This window comes from Eschscholzia californica, unplaced genomic scaffold (assembly GCF_041429995.1).
Source record: "Eschscholzia californica isolate CP2 unplaced genomic scaffold, dmEscCali1.0.p SCAF_5, whole genome shotgun sequence".
NCBI lineage: Eukaryota > Viridiplantae > Streptophyta > Magnoliopsida > Ranunculales > Papaveraceae > Eschscholzia > Eschscholzia californica.
The window spans coordinates 23,861,079-23,884,409 of NW_028238472.1; the positions used below are offsets into that span (position 1 = coordinate 23,861,079).

General features: G+C 35.7%; 1 protein-coding gene across 1 annotated transcript in view; it reads right to left on the minus strand.

Annotated features, from left to right (window-relative positions):
- Positions 1–12,868: 12,868 nt before the first annotated feature.
- The window catches only part of LOC147537896 (uncharacterized), a 29,711-nt gene continuing 19,248 nt past the window's right edge, over positions 12,869–23,331 (minus strand). The window contains exons 4-6 of the mRNA XM_086642413.1: positions 19,088–19,139; positions 13,914–13,968; positions 12,869–13,412 (exon numbers count right to left, since the gene is read on the minus strand). Of these exons, the coding sequence (XP_086498539.1) occupies positions 13,333–13,412; positions 13,914–13,968; positions 19,088–19,139 (187 nt within the window). The 3' untranslated portion in view covers positions 12,869–13,332. The remainder of the gene's footprint in view (positions 13,413–13,913; positions 13,969–19,087; positions 19,140–23,331) is intronic.

Genomic DNA, 23,331 nt, shown 5'->3' on the forward strand with positions numbered 1-23,331 from the left:
TCCCTTATCCCTTAATCACCTCCCATGAGTAACGTCACAGAATAAATACGTCAGTTACTAGTTGGTCGTCATCAAGACGACCCCCCCCCTACCACTATAAATATAGGAGGCTACACTAAGACTAGATCATGCAATATTGAGCAATAGCAATCTAGTCTACTTCACCTTCTCTATACTCACATATTTTCTGATAAGCATCTCACAGAGCTTCATATTCTCCGAAGTCTCTGACTTATCATCTTAGAAGTTGAGAGATAAGAGCTTCGCAATCATAAATCTAGCAGTAACGTGCTAGAGGTATCGATCCCATTCACATACGACCAGCTCCTTACTGCATCCCCTATCATCAAGGTCAGATCCATCTTCTAGCAGTAACGAGCTAGCCGTATCAACACCATACCGCCACCACCTTTTTTGCATCACTCATCTAGAAATAAAACGTTAAGCGTATCAACATTGTCCATCTATAGATCCTCATCGTTCGATCTATTTACGACCAGAGGCTTATTACAAGACTCATTTACGACCAGTAGCTTATTGCAAAACCACTTACGACTGGGAGGTTATCGCCATGATACCATTACCATCACCCTCTTCATCCTAATTACAGTAAGTGTATCACTACCGTGAACATCTATTCTGACAACTCTACGAGCCACGACACCTAAGTAGTCCGACGACGATTACTCCTCTACTGCCTTCTTTGACTTTTAATTTAACATATATTGCTTAATACATAAAATTAAAAACAAATAAAAAAACCAGAAATTAGGAAGTTACTACATAAATATCATCCCTTGGTCGATATTTGGATTAAACTTAAACATATTGTGTCCATACTTAAAGTCGAAATCTCGAATGCACACGATTATTGAACACCATCCTTAGAATGTTTCAAAATCCACCTTGTGGTTTTTCAAACAAATTTTAGTATGTCAAAAGAAATCGCTAATTCCAGTCTTATACTCGCATATCTTTCTTTCACCATAAATTTTACTGTGTGCAATTTCTTTAGTTCTCCCACCTTACCAAGGTCAGATACTTCAAATATGTCCCATATTTCCCAGATTTTGGCAGTCCTCTTCCTTATGTGAATGATCAGTTTACCCTCTTCAACTTCAGCTACTTGTTCAACAACTACTGGAAGATGAGGACCATCAACAAGAGGGGGGCCATTAGCAACCACAGGAACTATAGGCAAATGATCAATATTTTCATTCAAATTGTTCATCAGAGGACCAGACACTAGATTTGAAGCTATATAAACATTAATAGAAAAAAAAACAGATTTGTAAACCAATTGCCATCATACTTGGTGATAAATCAAGGTTGATAATCGACATACAAGAACCAGCTCATATAAAGTCAGAGGATTCGATTTAAGGGTTTAGAACCGTTAAGGTGAATAGAAATATTCAGGTCAGAATCTTAGCAAGAAATCAAAGAAGATGATGAAAACAATTGAAAATAAACAGTGAAATATTGCAATATCAAGATGCCATCATACCATAAACGCATGCATCTGATCCAAAAAGAAGAATAAAAATAATGAGATACTTACAGAGCTGCTTGTGATGTAAAAGATGAAACCAATAGAACTAGAAGTGCTTAAGTAAGGTTGTAACACTATGGAACGGTGCGACTGTGTCAGTTAAAAGTTAAGAACTCAAGATCTATATGTTGTTCTGGTAAAATATACAAAAACTAAAGAACAAATGAGGCGAAATACAACAACAGATAAAGAAAAATTTACCAAATAAATGTTTCAAGATCTGGTCAAAACGTGTCCATTGATACTTGATGATTAAGTGATAAAGCAAGGTTGATAATCAGCATACAGGAGCCACCAATATAAGCGAGTGTAGAGGATTAAATGAGAAACTAAAACAAATCGAAGATTAAGAGAAACAAAAGAATAAAAGATACTTCCGGAGTGAGAGATTCGAAGTATTGAAGATATGCGTCCCTGAAGATGAAGTGCAAGAAAAGATTTCGAGATTCAGAGTAGATAAAAAAGAGATATCTAGATTAGCAAATAATCGAAGATGGAGATGAAAAAAACAAAACAAAAGTAATCGACTAAGAAGATACTTATGAAGATTTCAAGTTCAAGTGGTCGGAACCTCGAAGAGAAGAAGTTAATCAATCGACGAACAGTCGGCGGACGGTCGAGAACAGGAACTGAACAAGAAGAACACTAGTTATTTAGTCGAGATTCGAGAACATGAACTAGGGTTTAGAATCACCAATTGGGGTTTACTGGTAAGGAGGAAAGGAGTTCAGATATCACAGAGGTTAGAGACTCAAAGTAGAGGTGCAGGCTATTAGAGGAGAAGAAGAAATGAAACTTAAGGATTTATTACCTATTTATATATGCTGACCCTAGTTATTAATCTAACGGTCCATACTAAAATCCTAGTAAATCTAAGGGACAAAATGTATCCGGTCATCAGGCGGTTATGTGGACGGACTTGTCAGGTCAAAGATAGCAGAAAAACGAAAGGGTTTAGTGGATAGATGGTTCAGTCGGTCGGACGCGAGCGGACCTCCGGGTAAAGGTTTATGCCCGCGTTCGTCCACTTTACTCTTCTTGGACGGCGAGTTTTGTCTGAGCCGGTTATCGAACGTAACGGACCCTGGCGGACCCGGGCATCCGTGGGCGGATCCGGGCCTCGAACCAAAGTCCCACCCCTACTCATATATCTAGATCTGGATTCTCGACATACTGCTTTAAAGTGCAAACTTCATGCAACAGTGAACTCCTTTATGAGATGGTTATCACAAAGGAATGTTTTTTTCTAACACAAAAAAGGACAAGTTTACCGATCAAAATATCTAATATTGATAACTTTACGTTTGATACACAATTTCTTAAGTTCTCTGATTTTCTACTACCTTTCCTGTCACTTAACCTCATTCTCTTCTTAGCTTCATGATTCAATTGGAGTTTTAATTACCTAATAAGCATAAAGCTTTTGCTCGAAACTAAATGACCATAAGATCTCTCCACCGTACTTACATGAATACCTTACTCGACAATCACCTATTACATTTAGTTGTTAAACGAGCTTTAATGAACTCGAGCTTCTTAAACATCTATTTTGTGGAGCTCAAGCTTGTTTAATATCCTCGGACAGTTGGAGATTACTAATGTCCCACATAAAACATAAGATTGGCTCAAAAGTTCGACCTTTCTAAATTCAATCTTTATGTACAACCTCCTTCTCCTACGTACCTATACACAATAAGTTATTATTTATCGTCATCATGGTAATTCTACAATTTCTGCATATGTGCATCTAAATTATTACTTTTTAACATCTGTCGGTGACGTTATTCCGTCTTACTTTTTTCATAAAAATAAATTTTCATATGGAAATACAATAAAAAGTTTTTTCCGAAATATATAAATTTCAATAAAATTCGACTTTGCAAGAGAAAGGTAAACTTATTTTAAAAAAATACTTAGGTTGTGTTTTTTTTTGTGAGTCCGAATTGGCTGAATCTGAATTAGCTGAACTGAATCGACTGAATTATTCTACGAGATACAATGTTTGTTTCCCATCTAAAAATTTTATCCAAAATTTTATGTGTGACACTATACCCTTTTCTCTCTCTCTCTCCTCCCCTTTTGTACTTTCTCTTTGACTCTAGCAAACCATGGAGGATTAATCATATCTGCAATAACTCATTGAAACACAAAAAACTAGGTGTGTACATTTAGTATCTGAACCGAGCAATCCAATCCGATCAAAACAGATATGGCCAGTTTGGGGATCGATCCAATGGTTATCCGATTGGTTCGGATACTTAAAGGTCAAAATCGAGGTGTTTGGTTCGGTCCATGGATTTGTTTGACAAATAGCCGAAAAAACTGAACCAAACCATTTATTTTTATCTTTTATATTATATATGTAAGATAATATGATTGGGCATGATGTATGGTGGAGATTCAATTATTTATCATTTCATATCTTCTTTGAATGTTGATAAACTATGTCGAGTTAATCAGGTACTACATGTAGACTTAATGATTTGTGAGATAATATTACTCCCTCAGTCCCAAAATGAATGACCTATTTGGAAAACTCAACTTTTTAAGGGAACATCATTAATTAGAGTTTGACTTTCAAAAATAACATGATTTTTCCAATTGTAACCTCATTAACTTTTTTAATTTACAATGAAAAAGTTGAACTTACTTTTAAATAAAGTTGTCACTAAATTTTATAGTAATGGGTACTATTGGAAAGAAAAAAAAATTCTTTTCTTTATTTTTAGAAATGGGACACTAAAATGGGACAACCCAAAATAGAAATTAGGTCATTCAATTTGGGATAGAGGGAGTAATTTTTAACACGTTCTAAGTATAATACTAGTAGGTTTTAAAGTCGAAAAAGTTGAAATTGATCAAAGAACTTGTTTTATTCCTTGAGGGATTACAAAAGAAATATTAGACTCTATTTATAGAGTTACAATACTACTAGTTTCTAAGTTTACTAGTTTCTAATATTTTACTAGTTTCTTAATAGTTTATACTAATATATTTACTAGTTCCTAATTCTTACTAGTTTCTAATATTTGATATTTCCTAATATCTATTATATGGGATATCTTAATATATAGAAAGATATTTCAACACTCCCCCTCAAGTTGGTGCATAGATATCGCACATGCCCAACTTGTCTACCATTTTCGAAAATATTCGACTTGAAACTGCTTTGGTAAGAACATCAGCCAACTGATCTTCAGATCGGACCTTTGGTAACTCTACAATGTTGTCTTCCAACTTTTCTTTAATAAAACATCGATCCACCTCAACATACTTTGTGCGGTCGTGCTGGACTGGATTGTGAGCAATATCACATGCTGCTTTATTGTCACAATATAATTGAATTGGTTTTTCAGAAGGATATCCTAAATCATCCAACAGGAGTCTTACCCATAACGCTTCACATATGCCATCAGCCATTCCTCTAAATTCAGACTCTGCACTTGAACGTGCAACAACGTTCTGTTTTTTTACTTCTCCATGTAACAAGATTTCCACCAACGAAGGTAAAATATCCTGCAGTTGATCGCCTACCATTTACTTCCCCGACCCAATCTGCATCAGTATATACATCAATAGTTCGACAACTCGAATTTTTAGTAAACAAAATACCTTTTCCAGGAGCCGCCTTCAAATATCTCAAAATGCGTAAAACAGCATTCATGTGTTTTTCACCGGGATTGTGCATAAATTGACTAACAATACTTAACGTATATGCAAGATCTGGCCTCGTGTGCGCCAAGTACATCAACCTTCCAACCAGTCGTTGATATCTTCCTTTATCAACCGGTATCTGATTAGGCTCTACTGACAACTTTAATCCTTCTTCGACAGGTGTATCAATCGGCTCACACGCTGCCATACCCACCTCATGTAACAAATCTAAAGTATTTTCTTTGGGATAAGAAAATTCCATTACTAGATCGAGATACTTCAATTCCAAGAAAGTATTTCAATGGACCAAGGTCTTTCATCTCAAACTCTTTTGATAAGTAATTCTGTAAAGCCTTTCGTTCTTCAGGATCATCCCCAGTAACCACCATGTCATCAACATATACAATAAGTGCTGTGAGTTTTCCTTTCTGCCTTTTTGTAAATAAGGTATGGTCAGAATTGCTTTGGTGATAACCGAATTCCTTCATAGCCTTTGTAAATCTTCCAAACCACGCTCTTGGTGATTGTTTTAATCCATACAATAACTTTTTCAATCTACATACATCCTGGTTATGTATTTGTGGTATCTTGCATCCCGGTGGAAGGTTCATATAGACTTCTTCTAATAGTTCCCCATGCAAAAAAACATTCTTTACATCAAATTGTTGTAGTGGCCAATCTAAATTTGCTGCTAACGATAACAAGACGCGAATAGTGTTGATTTTTGCAACTGGAGCGAATGTCTCTGTGTAATCGACTCCATAAGTTTGAGTGTAGCCTTTTGCCACTAGTCTCGCTTTATAACGTTCAATTGTACCATTTTCTTTATACTTCACTGAATAAATCCACCGACATCCCACTGGATTTTTATCTTCTGGACGACCAACTAGCTCCCAAGTGTCATTCTTTTGTAAGGATTTCATCTCCTCATTCATAGCTGCTTTCCATTTTGAATCAGATAAGGCTTCCTGTACATTGTTAGGAATATATACAATAGATAATTGATTTACAAACGACTTATTTGATTCTGACAACCGATGATCTGACACATACTGATTCATAGGATATTTGACTCTACTAGACAGCTCAGGTTCATATGTCGGTTTAGGAATACCTCTGGTTTGACGCGACGGTAATATTTTCCTAGGTGGTTCGGAAGGTGCTTCAAGAACATCCTCGACAACTGATTGGTTTCGTGTATTACTAACCCTTGGTTCAACGGCTTCAATTGGAGGTGAATCCACAATTTGTTCAACGATTTCATTAACACTTTCTTCCATTACCGATTCAGGTGTTGGTAATTCTGACTCTTCAATTTCAGCTCTACTTATTTCTTCAGGAATCAAATTTACTTCAATATTAGATCCAATTTTGTTTTCTTCTACATGATTATCCGTTTCTTCATAATCAAGAGTCAGAACTTCCTGCTTAGTTTCCCCCCCTGAAGTTCAGACTCAGGTGAAAAATACTTAGAATCTTCATGAAAGATAACATCCGATGGAGCTTGAAAAGGAGTCTTAAAATCAATAGTACTAGATGGTACTCTATTAATTAAATAGGTTGCAGCAAGAAGTGCTTCTCCCCAATAAGATAATGGCATATGTGCTTCGATCAACATAGCCCTGATAACTTCTAACAAGTGACGATTCTTTCTTTCAGTGACCCCATTTTGTTGAGGGGTATTTGGACAAGTAGTTTGATGAACAATACCATGAGAAACCAAATAAGTTTGAAGTTCATGATCCATATACTCTCCTCCGTTGTCACTACGAAGTATCTGAACATTTGCGTTGTACTGAGTACTAAACAGTTTATGAACCTTCTGAAACAATAACTTTACCTCACTTTTAGATTTCATCAAACACACCCAAGTCATCCTAGTACAATCATCAATAAAGGTAACAAACCACCGTGCCCCACCCAAAGTAGGAACCTTAGATGGACCCCAGACGTCGGAATGTAAGATCATAAAAGGAGTTGGACTTTTATTTAAATTTAACGGAAACGATGCACGATGACTTTTTGCAAGTGCACAAACATCACATTGAAAACTTGAAACATCGCATTTAATAAATAGCGATGGAAATAATTTCTTAAGGTAACCAAAGGAGGCGTGCCCCAGACGGCGATGCCATAACCATATTTCATCTTTATTTTTTATTTCAAAATTGTTCACTACTAATGCCTGACGCAATTTATTAGAGCTTTCAGATACTAAATCCAAGTAATACAACTTTCCTCGCCTAACACCATAACCAATTGTTTGCCTTGTCCGGATGTCCTTAAAGACACAAAATTCAGGCCAAAAGATGACAACACAAAATAGAGTGGTGGTTATTTGAGACACTGATAATAAATTATGATCTAAAGATGGGACAACTAAAACAGAGTCTAAGTTCAATGTGTTCGTTAGAGTTATAGGTCCTTCCCCTACAACAGGGGCTGAGGTGCCATTGGCAGTAGAGACATATTTATGTGAAGATTGGTTTATGGTTGAGACCTGTCTAGAATCAAAAGTTATATGATCTGTAGCACCAGAATCAATTATCCAAGTACTATTCGAAAATTGTGTAGACATATTTAAACTCTTGCCTATATTACCTGTAGTTGCTATCGTTGATGAAGCTTGCTTAACAGTTGGATCTTCAAGGGTCTTCTTAGAGTTTTTCTTTCGACTATGATCCCACCATTCTGGATAGCCTAATAGTTCATAACAATGACTTTTGGTATGACCAATTTTGTTGCAGTGTGTACACTTATAAGTAATTTTGTCAGATTGACACCCAACTTTAGCAAAATTTGAATATGCCTTATTGAGAGTCATTATTCCGGAAGCATCAGTTGCCCTTCACTTTAGCTAAACCGGAAAACAAGATGAAGATGAAAGGCTCTTCTCTTTCAATCAATATAAATTCCCAAGCACAAATTTAAGACTTTTGGCTCTGGTACCAAGTTGAAATTGATCAAAGAACTTGTTTTATTCCTTGATGGATTACAAAAGAAATATAAGACTCTATTTATAGAGTTACAATACTACTAGTTTCTAACTTTACTAGTTTCTAATATTTTACTAGTTTCTTAATAGTTTATACTAATATATTTACTAGTTCCTAATTCTTACTAGTTTCTAATATTTGATATTTCCTAATATCTATTATATGGGATATCTTAATATATAGAAAGATATTTCAACAGAAAAATGAGAACAAAATTTAACGGATTGGTTCGGATTTTGATTTACAATAACCGAACCCTTTGGATTGGATTATGGATAGACCCAAAAAGTCGATTATCCATCCTCTGTTCACCTTTACAAAAAACTGAGTCCTCCATGACTGTAAACTTACCAGATCTTCATTATTGTTCATGTGAACCAGATCAATATAAAACTCAATCATGTTCATTTTTGTTTATGGAAAAATAATAACTCGGGTCTCCCACCAACTAAATCTGTTCCCTAAAGTCATTTCCTCCTTCGCAGAGAGCATTATAATGTATTGATAAACTGTAAACCCTATATCCTATACCCCTCCAGATCTAGTAAGTTTACATTCATCGAGGAATCAAATATCAAACTCCAACCATGTCTGCATTCAAACATATAGATTTCAAACCCTCGCGCGATCTGTGACCTCTCATTGGGCACTCACCGAATTCAAATTTACCAAACCATTGGTGGCTTGAAACCTTTGATAGATCCATGAACCCTTGCCAGTTTGAAACAATGGACCAAGTCTCACCGAATCTATGAACCGTATAAAGCTTGGTGAGCTCTCGCCGTATCTGACGAGGATTCAACCAAACGAAGCCCGAGACAGAGGTATAACGGGAAAGAGGCACAGAGAAAATAAAGAGAGAAAGAGAGAATGTTCGGTGGTGGAAAGTAAGAAGATGAACATGGGAAAAAGATTTTTCTATTTCGGTGGGGCCTTTTCGTCATTTACAACAATTCAAAGGTTGGACCTTCTTTTCAGACTTTGTTTAAAGTCTAAAAAGAATGGGCTTGTATTCAGCCTATCAAGATGTCCAGGAAATCAACCCACAATTCAAATTTTAATAAATAAAAAGGATATTTCCCTAATAGCCCCTAACTTTGTGACCAACTTCCTGCCTAGCCCCTAACTTTATCAAAAATTTCCAGATGGCCCCTTTTTTCAGTTACCGTTATAACGCCGTTAACCAGTCATTAATTCTCTCTCCTACATATCTTTCTCTCTCTCTGCCACCTCATCGTCTTCTCCGGCGAAGGACGCCGGCCGACAAGTTTCCGGCAGGCGACCTTCAAACATTAAAAAATAAATAATTTTTTTTTTACTCTTCCTCTCTCTCTCTAACACTCCGGCGAAGGGAAACCTTCGCCGGAGGTCTGGTCTGTTCTCACGAACAGACTATTGAAAGTCTGTTCGTGAGAATAGACCAGACCTCCGGCGAAGGTTTCCCTATGCAAGAGTGTTAGAGAGAGAGAGAGGAAGAGTGAAAAATAATATATTTTTTTTTAATGTTTGAAGGTCGCCGGGCGGCGACCTTCGCCGGAGAAGACGATGAGGTGGCAAAAAGATGAGGTGGCAGAGAGAGAGAAAGAGATGTAGGAGAGAATTGATGACTGGTTAACGGCGTTCTAACAGTAACTTAAAAAGGGATCATCTGGGAATTTTTGATAAAGTTAGGTGCTGAACAGGAAGCTAGTCACAAAGTTAAGGGCTATTACCCAAATAACCCTAAATAAAAAGACCATCTTAAATCTGAATTGAGGTTCAATTCAATGAAGTATCTAGTAAAGGACCAGGAGGGGTCATGGCCCACCCTCACCCTTGACCTTTCCCAACTCCTTACCTAGAACAAGATTGAAGGAATTATTAAATGTATCACTATTTTTGTTGTATTAACTCACATCTCCTCTAATTTGAACAAAAAAATACCTTTGATGTGAGTGCATATAACAAAAATGGTGAGTTTATTTAAAATTTCCCAAAGATTAAAACTTTCTTTTTTAAACCGTATTGGTACCCCCTAACGGCCTGACCCAACTCAAAGCTTAACGGAAGCCCACTTATTCGTACCTAAAGAGTTAATTTAAGTTGCTAATTTCTACAACTTAGAATGCTTACCCAACCATGACTTAATTTGAATGATATTTCCTCAGCTTAAATTTCTACACCACAGAGACCTAGTCTAGTTTACCAACTTCCAGCTGGAATTCTTATATAGCAATGACCAGGGACGAAACCAAGACTAGAAGTCAAGAGGGGCTGATATCAAACCATATTTCTTAATATACATGGATTTATATGTCAAAAGTGACGATTTAAATTTTAAACCACAATTCAATTCACAACTTGTTGGTCCCTCTAATGAACCAAAATAAACGACTTTTTGTTATATTTCATTTGTTCTTTCAAAAAATAAAAATAAAAATTGAAATTTTGTATCTAAATTTTTACTTGAATCAAAAGAACATAAATATGAAAAATTTGTGTCATTATATGAATTTTCATTTATTTTAAAACTGATTCATTAGATAAAGTGGATTAGTTAATTTGTGTCTACAAAGTACTAGATTAAGAAGAAAGAAAAAAGTAACAACTATAGTCACTTTTGTTGGATTAGAACCAAAAACCTTTGAAAAGATTCTAACCTCCTCCAAGAGTCAAACTCCGATCCCTCACACTCACTAATCCCCTCATTCCAATCTCGCCTATCATACATAGGTGTCTAGTTGCTGAATTGAAACTTATAAGTTTGAACAATCTTAATTTCCACCGCTCATCTATTTCTAATTATAAGTTTTTATTATTTCAAGTTTCTACTGTTAATTTCAATTTCTTTTCTATTTGTTAATTTATATTGATTCCAATCATAAAGAGAAATCATTTCAAGTCATGCAAATTTTGGTCTATGATTAACCAAAACCGGTTGTTTCTCAAATCGTAATTTAAGAAAAGCAAATTTATTAGAAAATAATTTATCTCTCTCCCTTTTTTCTTTCTCTCTCTCTCCTCCCCCCTCTCTTTCAATAATCTCTCTCTGGAATTACAAGTTAATAACATAATTGTACATATATTTGTAAGTAAATAATAATGTTAATAAAATGTATTTGAAGTAGGTAAAATACATAACTATCAGGCGTAGTAGTCTCATGTTATTTTTCTTATTTATGTTTAATCTTTATGACAAATTATTATTTTTAAGTGGAGGTAATCAATTTCGTAGATTAGTTTATGACTAGAATGACAATCCTAGTTCCGTCCCTGGTTCAATTCAGATTTCAGATCTAAAAATTTTGAAAAACATATGCAATCTTAATCACATTAAAGATAATTTAGTGTCTACATATTCTTGCTATTTTTTTATAATGAATATTGATGGTAGTAGCCATAAGTGTAAAGATAGTGTATAAGGAGTGTAAGTCGAGTGTGAGTTTAATGGGTTAAGTATAGGTGTGTTGTAATATATTTGGTGTGGCCTGTCACACTTGATTATAAGTTCTCATTTTGGATTTACTTAAGAAATGTGACATGATTGGAGCTAAACCTTGCTCTTCTCCTGCTATGGTTGGTTCCAGACTTTCTCCAAATGATAGTCCTCTTCTTCCTGATCCTACTTCCTACAGATCAATGGTTGGGGCTTTGCAATATTTAACTTGGACAAGACCAGACATCTCCTTTGCTGTTAGTCAAGTGTGTCAACATATGCATTCTCCCACAGAACATCATCTTGTGGCTGTTAAGAGAATACTTAGATACCTTAAGGGTACTCTTCATCATGGTCTTGTGTTTAGGAAAGGTCTTATCTCTCTCACTGGTTTTTCTGATGCTGAATGGGCTGGAGACTTATCTACCAGCAAGTCTACTGGTGGCTACATAATGTTTCTTGGCTCTAATCCTATTACTTGGTCTGCTAACAAACAATCAAGTGTTTCTCGATCCTCAACAGAGGCAGAGTATAGAAGCTTAGCTCAATGTGCTGCTGAATCAGTTCGGGTTTGCAATTTGCTCAAAGATCTTCATGTATTTCTAGCTTCTCCTCCTCTCTTATGGTGTGATAATGTTTCAGCTCTCTTTCTAGCTTCCAATCCAGTTTTTCATTCGAAAATGAAATATCTTGCTATTGATTTCCACTTTATAAGAGAGCTGGTTTCCTGCTCTGGGAGAATTACAGTTTCTTACATTAAATCTTCTGCTCAACCTGCTGACATTTTCACCAAGTCTCTTGCTTCTCCTAAGTTTCGAGAATTGAAGGACAAGTTGAAAGTTCTTATCAGCCACTTTCATCTTGAGGGGGGGTAGTAGCCATAAGTGTAAAGATAGTGTATAAGGAGTGTAAGTCGAGTGTGAGTTTAATGGGTTAAGTACAGGTGCGTTGTAATATATTTGGTGTGGCCTGTCACACTTGATTATAAGTCCCTAACAACCCAACTAACTCCTAACTAACTCTAACAAGATCTAACTGATCTCTAACAAACTCCTCTATATAAATGTAATTTCTGATCATTAATAAATAAGGTTCTCATTTTCTCACTAGATGGAACCTTTTATTCTCATATTATTGAATATTATTACTGTGGAGGCTCATTATCAAAAAAAAAAATCCTAATAGTTAACTGAATATGTGCTAAACACTGGTATTAGCCAATACCAATCTTAACCTATAGATACCCATGTGACCAGGGTAAATATTGGATTAACTTAAGATTTTGTTCTTGACATAGGACTTCAAGATTCATTACATTTATTACATGAGGTGAATATATCACGAATTGAATAAATACTAGAACTGACGGCACTATGATATCTTGGGCCTTAAAATAACATACAAAGAACTTTAAGGTCCTCCTAAGAGTCTTCAAACACCATTTTATTCCTGCATTTGTTGTATCTATACTCTTTAAACACAAATCAATAATGATAGATTTCCACCCCCACCAAATATTGATGTAGTGACCAATAAGTTTTCAAAGTGGAACTAAAATTACCTGGACAACCAATAGTTTATTGGCATGCTTTATTATGATACTGTCTCTCATACATAAACTTCTTTTTGATTTTTTTCTTGAATTACACCCTTCAAATTTAGTAAGTATTATTTTGGAAACAACATAACAAGTAGCTGACCAGACATCTGCAGGTTTAGACATGGTGATCGTCGCGAAGCACATTCAGGAACATTTGCATGGCATGTTGAATATCAGGTGACTTCGACAAAAACCCTGGACACAACAAACCTCAATCCATCAGTCTCTACACCACATGCATGAAACATAGGTTAATTGTTTGATGGAAATATATTATCCCAGCTACCTGACTACTTTACTTAAGTTTTGCAGGCATATAGATTTTTTTCTAAATTGAAATAAAATACTAATTCTTCTAAGAAGACATTCATCGAATGCATTATTTGACTCTTAGCACTACGATAAAATCAATTTTCATCATACCTCGTAATGATTGCGGAATATTAATCATAAGAAACAACATGGTTTTGATTTTTCACCAATACATGGAAGTCTTTAGTATTTAGAGGAAATAATAATATCTTAGACACTATTGGCCATATTTTGAACTGTTCTCGCCTCTTGGAGGCAGCCTAGGTTGGAGAGTAATTCGCACGAAAACCATTAGCATTATATTACGAGGGCACCTTCAGGACATCCTGTCTAAACAATGTGAAGAAATTTATGTAATTTATCCCAAAGATAAATGATACACACCTTTTGCTGTTGCAGGGAGACTATCAAATACAGCAGTCACAGCTCTCAACATGTTCTACAATTTTGAAATTTTAAGATAAGTTAATTAGATTACATAAAACAACTAAAAACCAAGATCCACAAATGTTATGATTGAGCTTAGTATGTAATTGACAAAAGTGATATATACCAAGAATCTAAGGACTCCTGCATGTGCACATAGCTGATACCAAAGTTGGTCCAGAAGTACAACACTACGTAATCAAGGCCATTTTTTTATTGACAGATTACTATTTTCCATATTTGGTACACTGGATTATAAGCTTCGGAAAGAAAAAAATTAGGATTTTTGAGTCAACAGTCCAAAATCTGGGGGGTAAACCCAAAAAAAATCCACTCTTGCCCAAAAATTAGTTGCAGGTCCAAATGTCAGATTTTTTTTTATTCTCCTCTTGCCCTTGGACGGGACATGCTGACGTTTTCCTGAAAAAAAAATATGTCTGGTAAATAAAATAATTTACCAGTATACGAAAAATTCAAAGTTTCAAAATTTTTTGAAAATTTGAAATTTTCAAACGAAATTTCAAATTCCCGCCCAGCAAACCATCTCTTCCCGGTAAATAAAATAATTTCCCTTACACAAAAAATTCCAATTTTCAAATTTTTTGAAATTTTCAAATTTTTAAACGAAATTTCAAATTCCCGGCCAAAATTTCAAATTTTTTTGAAAATTTTAAATTCTCGGGCAAATTTTGAATTTTTTTTGAAAATTTTAAATTCCCGCCCAGTAAAAGTGTCTAGTACAGAAAAAAATTTCCAGTAAATAAAATAATTTCCCGGTCACAAATTTTTTTTTTCGAAGTTTTGAAATTTTCAAACGAAATTTTAAATTCCCGCCCAAATTTTTTTACGAAATTTCAAATTTTTTTGAAAATTTTAAATTTCCGGGCAAATTTTGAAATTTTTTTGAAAATTTTAAATTCCCGCCCAGCAAAAGTGTCTAGTACAAAAAAAAATTTCCAGTAAATAAAATAATTTCCCGGTCACAAATTTTTTTTTTTTCGAAGTTTTGAAATTTTCAAACGAAATTTCAAATTCCCGCCCAAATTTTCAAATTTTTTTACGAAATTTCAAATTCCCGCCCAGCAAAAATGTCTAGTACAGAAAAAAATTTCCAGTAAATAAAATAATTTCCCGCCCAAATTTTCAAATTTTGTAATTTCCAGTAAATAAAATAATTTCACGAAAATTTCAAATTTCCAGTAAATAAAATAATTTTCAGAAAAAAAAATCATTTCCCGAGAATTTTCGATGGCAATTTTGTAATTTTCGATGGCATGAACGGTAAATACTTTATTTTCTAAGGGCCATTTACGTAATTTTGATCCCCAAACTGACACTTTGGACCTCCCTTTCATTTTTAGGCAACTTTGGGTGAAATTTTCATTTTGACCCCCTTTTTGGACCAATGGCCCAATCCCTCAAAAAATTATTAATAAAGTGAGAACTTCTGATATAATTAAATTTTCGGATAGTAGCCCCCTTCCAAATGAATCATCCGCAAGATTTGACCGTAGGGGGTGTGTTTAGGAATAACTTAAGACCCCAATAGTACTTCCAATATTTGTGTTGTAATGTAGGAAAAGTTAGAAGAAGACACATTGGACTTTTTTTTTTTTTTTTTTTTTTGTTGAAATACATTGGACTTCAAGAGCATCTCGGATTCACAAAAAAAATTGTAATTGTCTTATGTGTATAGCTCCAATGGATATTCAATTCATAAAATTATGCGGATGAGATACTCTTCAACAAAAGCTCTTTTTTACTTTTGTGACATGAGTTTTAAATTGCTTCCAAAATAATGATATTGTTAAATGATAAAAAAAAATGTGCAGAAAAATTAACATCCGGTCAATTTGTTTAAGAACAAGTAGGCTGAGAAGTGGGAGAGGGTGAAATGTGTGAGTTATACTGAAAAGACTGAAGAAAATATGGGCACTATCAGAATTATGATCGAATCGTGCACAAGGCAATGCCCGTTATTGTAGATTTTACTCCACCAATAATATGCAGATGCAACTGCGATTTTCTTGTGTCTACCTTCTAAGATTAATAATCACACATCTGTGAGAAACAAATCCTTATACAAACCTCTAGTGAATAACCTTAAATATCCTCTTACAAGGAAAAAAGGAGAATATCGAAACAAAAATTCATTTTTAGGTTGTATTTTTCGTTACGAATATTTAACATTATTTATAGGGTTAGATTTTAGAAGATATTAAGAGAATTTAACTACAAATCCCAATAGAGATTAATCAATTATTAAATGGTTAATAAAGCTACTTTCATGCCTTGCATATGTAATCTCTGAAAATCTCTCATTGATCGCTCTAATCAAGAAAGAGCTACGATATTTCTTCAAGGTCTTCATGACTATTTTTTTAGCAATCCGTAGTCAGATATCTATAATTGATCTTTATCCATTATTCTGAAGATTCATGGCCTTGTCAAGCAGGAGGAAATCTAATAGAATATTATACTTGACAACCCAACCACTACAGAATCCGCAACTCTTGCTATCGGACATCACGACCACCTCCCTCTGTCTCGGCCGAACCGTCCACCTCGACCCGACAGGGTTGATAAGTCGCGTTCCAAACGGGCGCGCCCCTTTTGTGACACCGTGGGCTTCATGGTCACGTTAGGGCTACCTGTTATTAACTTAATGGGTACACTGATTCAAATCGAAAACCCAAGCCCACCACTGTTGCTGTCGCGGTCCAACAAGAATTGGAGGTGCCTTTAGCCACCTCGATGTGTGTGGCTTAATACCGTCATCTTCTGTCCCTTCTTCAAGAATCGGAGGTGCATTCCATCTATAGGCCGCTCATTTCCCCCAGCAATTTAACAAGTATGTCCCAATTTTCTCATCCTTGGATCGTTGATTCCGGCGTATCAAAAAGTATATGTTCGCTTATTTTCCTTTTTTCGACTTATACACTTGCCCCACCAAACCTCTTCGACCGGTTGTCGGATGGTACTCGTTATAGGATTCACCATGTTGGCTTCATCTATTTTGATTCTTTGTTTTTTCTTCAAGATGTACTTCACATTCATTCCTTTAATGATTATAACTCATCTTATAGTGACTTTAGATGAGTAAAATAGGTGGACACATCAAACGTATCTTGTTTGAGGGAAGAGATAGCCCTCTTAAGTTGAAATACTTTTGGAGCATTGGTTTAATGAAACCGATCATATACATTACGCCAAATATTGGCGACATTGTCATCATAGAGGATTGATGAACGGATACTAGGGTCAACAGAGTAAATGATCCAACTAGCAACCAAATCGTTGCATCGTTCCCAAGAATGGAGTTCATTGGGAAAGGTCGGTTTGGAGACTGAACAACAACGGGAACAAAGTTGACATCATCTGTGGAAGACATTGTTTTACGTTTAAAAAAATTCTAAGCTCTTATACCTTGTGAAGTCCTGGAACTTGGATAGTTCTAGGATCAATAGAGATATTTGGAGAGCGAGAGAGAGAAATGTAAACAGAGATGGTGACCAAGAGAGAGATGTAAATAATTGTTCTTGTATATAATTGATGTACCAAGTGTTGTATATATAGGTACATTGAATTAGGGTAAATCTAAATCTAAAGATAACAACAAACAATATTGGAAGTTTATCCTTAACCACCTCAATCTTCTCTTGACTGCATGGGATCGTTACATGAGGTGGAAATGGTTAGGTCAGACGTGTATGGCTACATGGTGGAGACCCAATCCTTATTGGGTCGGGTCTATATTGAAGGAGATATATTCTAAGTCTGAAGGTATGACCTTCATGATAGAAATATATCCTAAAGGTCTGAAGGTATAACCTTCCAAAGGAGTGTCCTTTGACCAAGATGGAAATGCGTACAATTTTGCTTATAGGATAATGATGACCTTACTTGGAAGATCAATCAATCCGGTTCAATTAAGAGTCGTAATGCTTAGCTAGAAGCCGCTTACGATTGTTGGATCACTTCGGTTATCCACGGCTAACATAGACCGGATCTTACAACGGGTTACACATAAGAATGGTAACTTGAACAGTGAGAATAAACTAATGGGAACTAGTATATCGATGGATATGATCCAGTCTGATAATACTTAAAAGATAGAAAAGAATCGGGCTCAAAAGAGAAGATCGAAAAGGTAAAAGCACACTTTTTGGGCCAGGAAGGGAATCCCTTATAGGGATTCCCCTGGCCAGCCATATATGAGAAGTGGGCCGTCCAAAACAAGCCCATAAGGGGTTGTTGTGGCCGGACACACTAAAGGGTCCCAGATAAATAAAACCCTTTTGTGCTTATCTTTTCTGAGGGACTTTTAGGATTCCTTATTTGAGTAGGGCTCTACTAAGGTAATGCCTATATAAGGACCAATTTAGAGTTCAGAAGAGGTATGGAAATTTCTCAGAAGGACATCCCTCTCTTCACACAACTATTGGAGAGAGAAGATTTTAGAGAAAAAATTCCCAATCTATCTATCAAGTCTAGAAGGAGTTCTTCATCTCAACCTTCAAGAAGGTCCTAGCTGACTGAAAAGAGGGTGTTCAAGTTATACATTCGGTGTCTCAAGTAGAGGAGCTACACTTGAAGCTCTATATCTTTTGAATACTGGTTGAGATTTAGTTCGTGGGAAAGCGAATCCAGGTATTCTTCTTTCTTCTAGTTCATTGATTAGTTCATGTATATGATCCTCGACAACATAGTGATAATCATATGATGATTGAGATTCCGCTTACAACACTAGTAACATGATTAGGATATGTATTAGATACATGTAATTCCCAACATATATGCCTAATTATACACTACCTAAATTTTTATTAGAACTCTTATCGTAAATTAAGATTTCGAATCAGAATGCAAATTTTACTTGGAGAGGAAACAAACACTACCCAAGTGTTTGATTTAAGCATCCACAATTAATTCGGCACTTGATGCGATTAACAAGAACACGTAATGCATGTCATTCAACAAGGTTAGACACATGTTAGGCTAAAAATGTCATTTGTGACGAAAATATGAATAATTAAGACATAGATGAAAAAAATATACAAGGATAAACACATGTTAGGCTAGCCATTTAATTGGAAAAGTACAGAGAGGCCTAATCAGAGAATAAGAAATACCAGAAGTAGGTCGCCTGGTTTCACCGGTAGCTCTTCGACCCCTTTTATTTTCCTGGAGATAACAGTAGACTTTATATTGTATGAATTTTACTGATAGAATTATTTCAAACTGCACTAACACAACACATTTTCTTATATGTCCGATTTATTCAACCGGTCTAAAATCCAAATGTTACACTTCGGTCTAAATAACCTATTCTTCATAAGAAAGTAATCCTCTACAAGAAAAAAAAAAACATTGTCGATTTAGTGTATCGGATATGTGGAGTCCAAAGCTAAAATAGATTTCAACATTGCATTCGGCTCGTCGAACTCTTCAATTTCAAGCTAAATTAGCACAAATACAGTTCTGAATAAATGAGATATTCTCGTTTAAAGTTTGAACGAAAATGGTTAAAACTAAATCAAGTTTTGTTAAGATAAGGACTAAATGGTGATGTTGACAAGTTAGTTTTGAGTCACTTTGGAATAAGTGAATGTCCAGATCTAACAACTTACGTTACACGACCTAAACCGAAAGTCTCAATGGTTGTTCAAAATCAATGTGGTCAACATACCGTTTCCTCATGTTTTTGGATCACCACATTGAAAACTCCCTTATTGAACAATTTGTGGAATCCTCAAGCAAGTTTTCAACGAGGTGGTCAAATTTGTGGCATCCTCTCTTATTGAATACTCACTAAGACGATACTGAATACACGAAAAGGTAAGTTTTATGGCCAATGTTCATACTTGTTAGAGGCAATGTGATTTTCACGTAAGACTCGGTCAAAAAGTGTTGACGAAGTGTGGTTGCAGGCGATTCCCTTCTCCTTTTTTTTTAGGGCATTTATTGCCTACTTTTTCTTTTTTTCCCTCCCTCTCGCACCCTCATCATTCTTCTCTTGCAAACAGCAGTCGCCTGTCAACCTCCAATAAGCGACCTTAACTCAAAAGAAACTAGTTCTTCTACTTTTTAGTCTCCTTCGATGTGCATGGACTATATAATGATGATGGACGAATTATTTATAATGGGGTGCGGATCTTCAATCTTAATGAGTTATATGTATGTTTTGAGAGTTAAATTGTTGATTAAGTAATTTCAAAGTTAATTTATTATTGGTGCATGAACGATAAGAAACCCAAAGTGGTTATTTTGGTCTTCTTTGTTGTCGATCAATAACATTGACTGTCATCATTTATCGTCGTTTGGAGTACAAAGTTGTCACCTCCCGTAGGTGATTTTGTTTTATTTGTTTTCACAAATTAGTCATCTCATCTTATTTTCGTGAGCCTCTGAATTTTTTGATTAAACTCTCTAAGTGCAGAAGCTCTTCGAATCCAGTTTGATTCCATATTTTTAATGGCTTTGAATCCAGTGTGATTTTGATATTTTGCGTGTTACTACTGTTATAAAGTTACTTGGTTATTTTCACCAAACACAAGCGTGTTCATCAACTAATTTCATGATTTCCTTAATGAAGAATGTGCCAAAGAATCGTCTCATCGAGTTTTTCCCAAATTGAACTTTCGGTTTAATCCTCCGTTCATTTTGCAATAGGGTAATAAGGGTAACCGTCTAAATCTTCTCATACATGTGTCCCACCTCATACATAACTCCAATATACAAGCCTATTGGATATACTAGAATTAGGGTTGTTTCTATATTTATGTTATGTTACCCCCTTGAGTAATAGTTGGGGTGCCTTTAGCAACCAAACCCTCATGGGTATTACAACCACCGTGAATACCCACTAAAGCCCTACTTTCATTGTTGTTGTTTTTCTTTTCTCTAGTGCAGCTGTGTGATTCTAGTGACAGAAAGTGTGGGGTTGTTCTAGAGAGATAAAGGCCAACATGAAGAAGAGGAAGAAGAGGAAGAAGGGAACCTAGCAATTTGGTGAATTGCTAGGTTGGTTCTTCGCTTAGAGCTTATTTTTCCCTCAATTCTAGGTAGGTTTCTACTTTCCCATAACTTGAATAGCCTCTTTCATAATAAAATCAAAGGATTAGAGAGTATTCATGAACCCAAAACTGCATATAATTTAAACTAGAGTTAGAGATTATAACATAGATACCCAATAAGTCACATTCGTTAAATACTTTATAAAATCGAAAAGTATGGTCACTTTGGATCATAATTCGAGACTTATTTAGGAAGAACATAGTCTTGATGATTGATATTTTGACTTCCTCAAACTTTGAGGATAGTGGTTATACATTATATACATCCAGACTCATATTTACGTGATATATAGCAATTTTTCAGCAACTATAAATACTTGCAATAACAACATACACCACCTTCTTATTAGGTCTAAGGTGTATGCTTTCATAACTAGATCACTCTTACTAGTTAACATGATTCGCGTATAAATATACATAATTTGGTGAGTAAAATGCAACAATAACATGAAGATTATTCGATGAGGTTTTGGTTCACCTAATACATGATTGATTGTCGAGTTTTTGTTAAATTAATGAATTAATTATATGTTATTGATTGAGCATGAGCGCTTTATTTTTTTCTATGATAAATCATTTGTATGCGTGATGTTGTGATGTGGTGGGTTGGTGGAAAGTTGACGAGTCTGGTGGTTGGTTTCGACCCTCTCTACCGGATGTTTGTTGCGATGACCGACAAGTTCACATGGTAAGGCGTACAGAGGTATAGCCTAGGTATGGAGCATATGAAGTCGGTGCTAAGATGAGGGTGGCCTTGTGGACCACACTCTCATGCAACGTGGGTCATGAGAGGGTTCGAATGACGGATCTGACTTTCCTGGATGGACACCAACTTACTATATCACTTATGTTTGCTTGTTGAATGATTTTTGCATGTACATCTCCCGCCACAATCGCTTATATATATATAGATATAGACAACTTTCTATATTATGGAAAAATCTAGTCGACTTGATAAATTTAGAAATCGTCTATTAAGGTCCTAGGAATTTAGAAATCTACTTGTTGGGTTCTAACCTAGCCTATTATTTTTTAGGTCAAACAAATCGTGAAAAGTGCCATCTGCTTGAGTCTTAGTTATCCCTTGAAGAATTTCGTAGCAGTTCTTTATTTCTGTATGTAGTTATTCGGAGTTTCATCTCGTGGATAGTTACTTTTTTTCATTTGTTCTTGTCCGACCTACGTGTCGATGATTTAAAGACTTCATTTTAGTTTTGAGAACTTAATAAAGTTTCTTTTAGTTGATTAATTGTTACTTAAGAGCTTCCTATTTGGTGAAATTAAAATCATTTGGTGACTAGATCGATTTTGTTTACTGTTCTACGGAAGAAAGCTTTAAATTTATGTTTTCATGGCGGGTGACGTGGAAGTCTAGACTTGCAGCGTTTCAAAGTGGTATCAAATCTCTAGGTTCATAAATCCTAGGGGTTGTGTCTAGGGCTTAAGATAGTTAGAAGCAGTAGGGGCACTTTAGTCTTTCTTAGATTTTTGTGTGTTGTTTCATTTAGTTTTCTTTTCCTATAATTTTTTCGTTAGGTTGATGGACGTAGAAGGAGCTATTGGTAGGGGAATCGTAGTGCTCGCATCCGAGTTCGAGGTCGAGGTGCAAGCCAAAGTGCAGGCAGGGGGTAGGTCGGAGAGTCTCCGCTGAGGAAAGAGGATCCGTAGGAACTATGGGTGCAACGACTCAAGCTGGGAGTAATCCAACTCCCATTCAAAACATGAATGGAGGGGCAAAGGTGACCATTGATGCAGTTGCATTGCAAAATTTGATTAACATTGCAGCGGAGCCTAGAATGAAGGAATAAGCTCAGACACAGAATCCAGCAAGGGAAATGAGAGGTCTTATTCCGAATCAGAGGCCACCGATTGATACGACTTGGGTGAAGTATTATCACCATTTCAAGAAGATTGGTCACCTGTATTTGATGGAACTGCAGGACCTATAAGAGTACACAGATGGTGTCAGAAGATGGATAACTTTTGCAGAATCTCGAGTGCTCAGAGGTTTATAAGCAGAGAATGACAGTGTTTCAGTTGTAAGGAAATGCAACTTCGTGGTGGGATACAGAGGCTTGGTTAGTAGATCCTATGAATTTGACGTGGCCATAGTTTAAGGAGTTATTCAAGACGATTTACTTTCCCTATTCAACACAACAGTAAGTATCGAGAGATTTTCAGAATTTGAAGCAGTGAGATAATCAGATAGTCTCATAGTATGAGCAGGAGTTTAGTCGACTTACATTGTTTGCAAGTGACTTGCTCCCTACAAACATGATATGATTGAGAGGTTTGTGAAT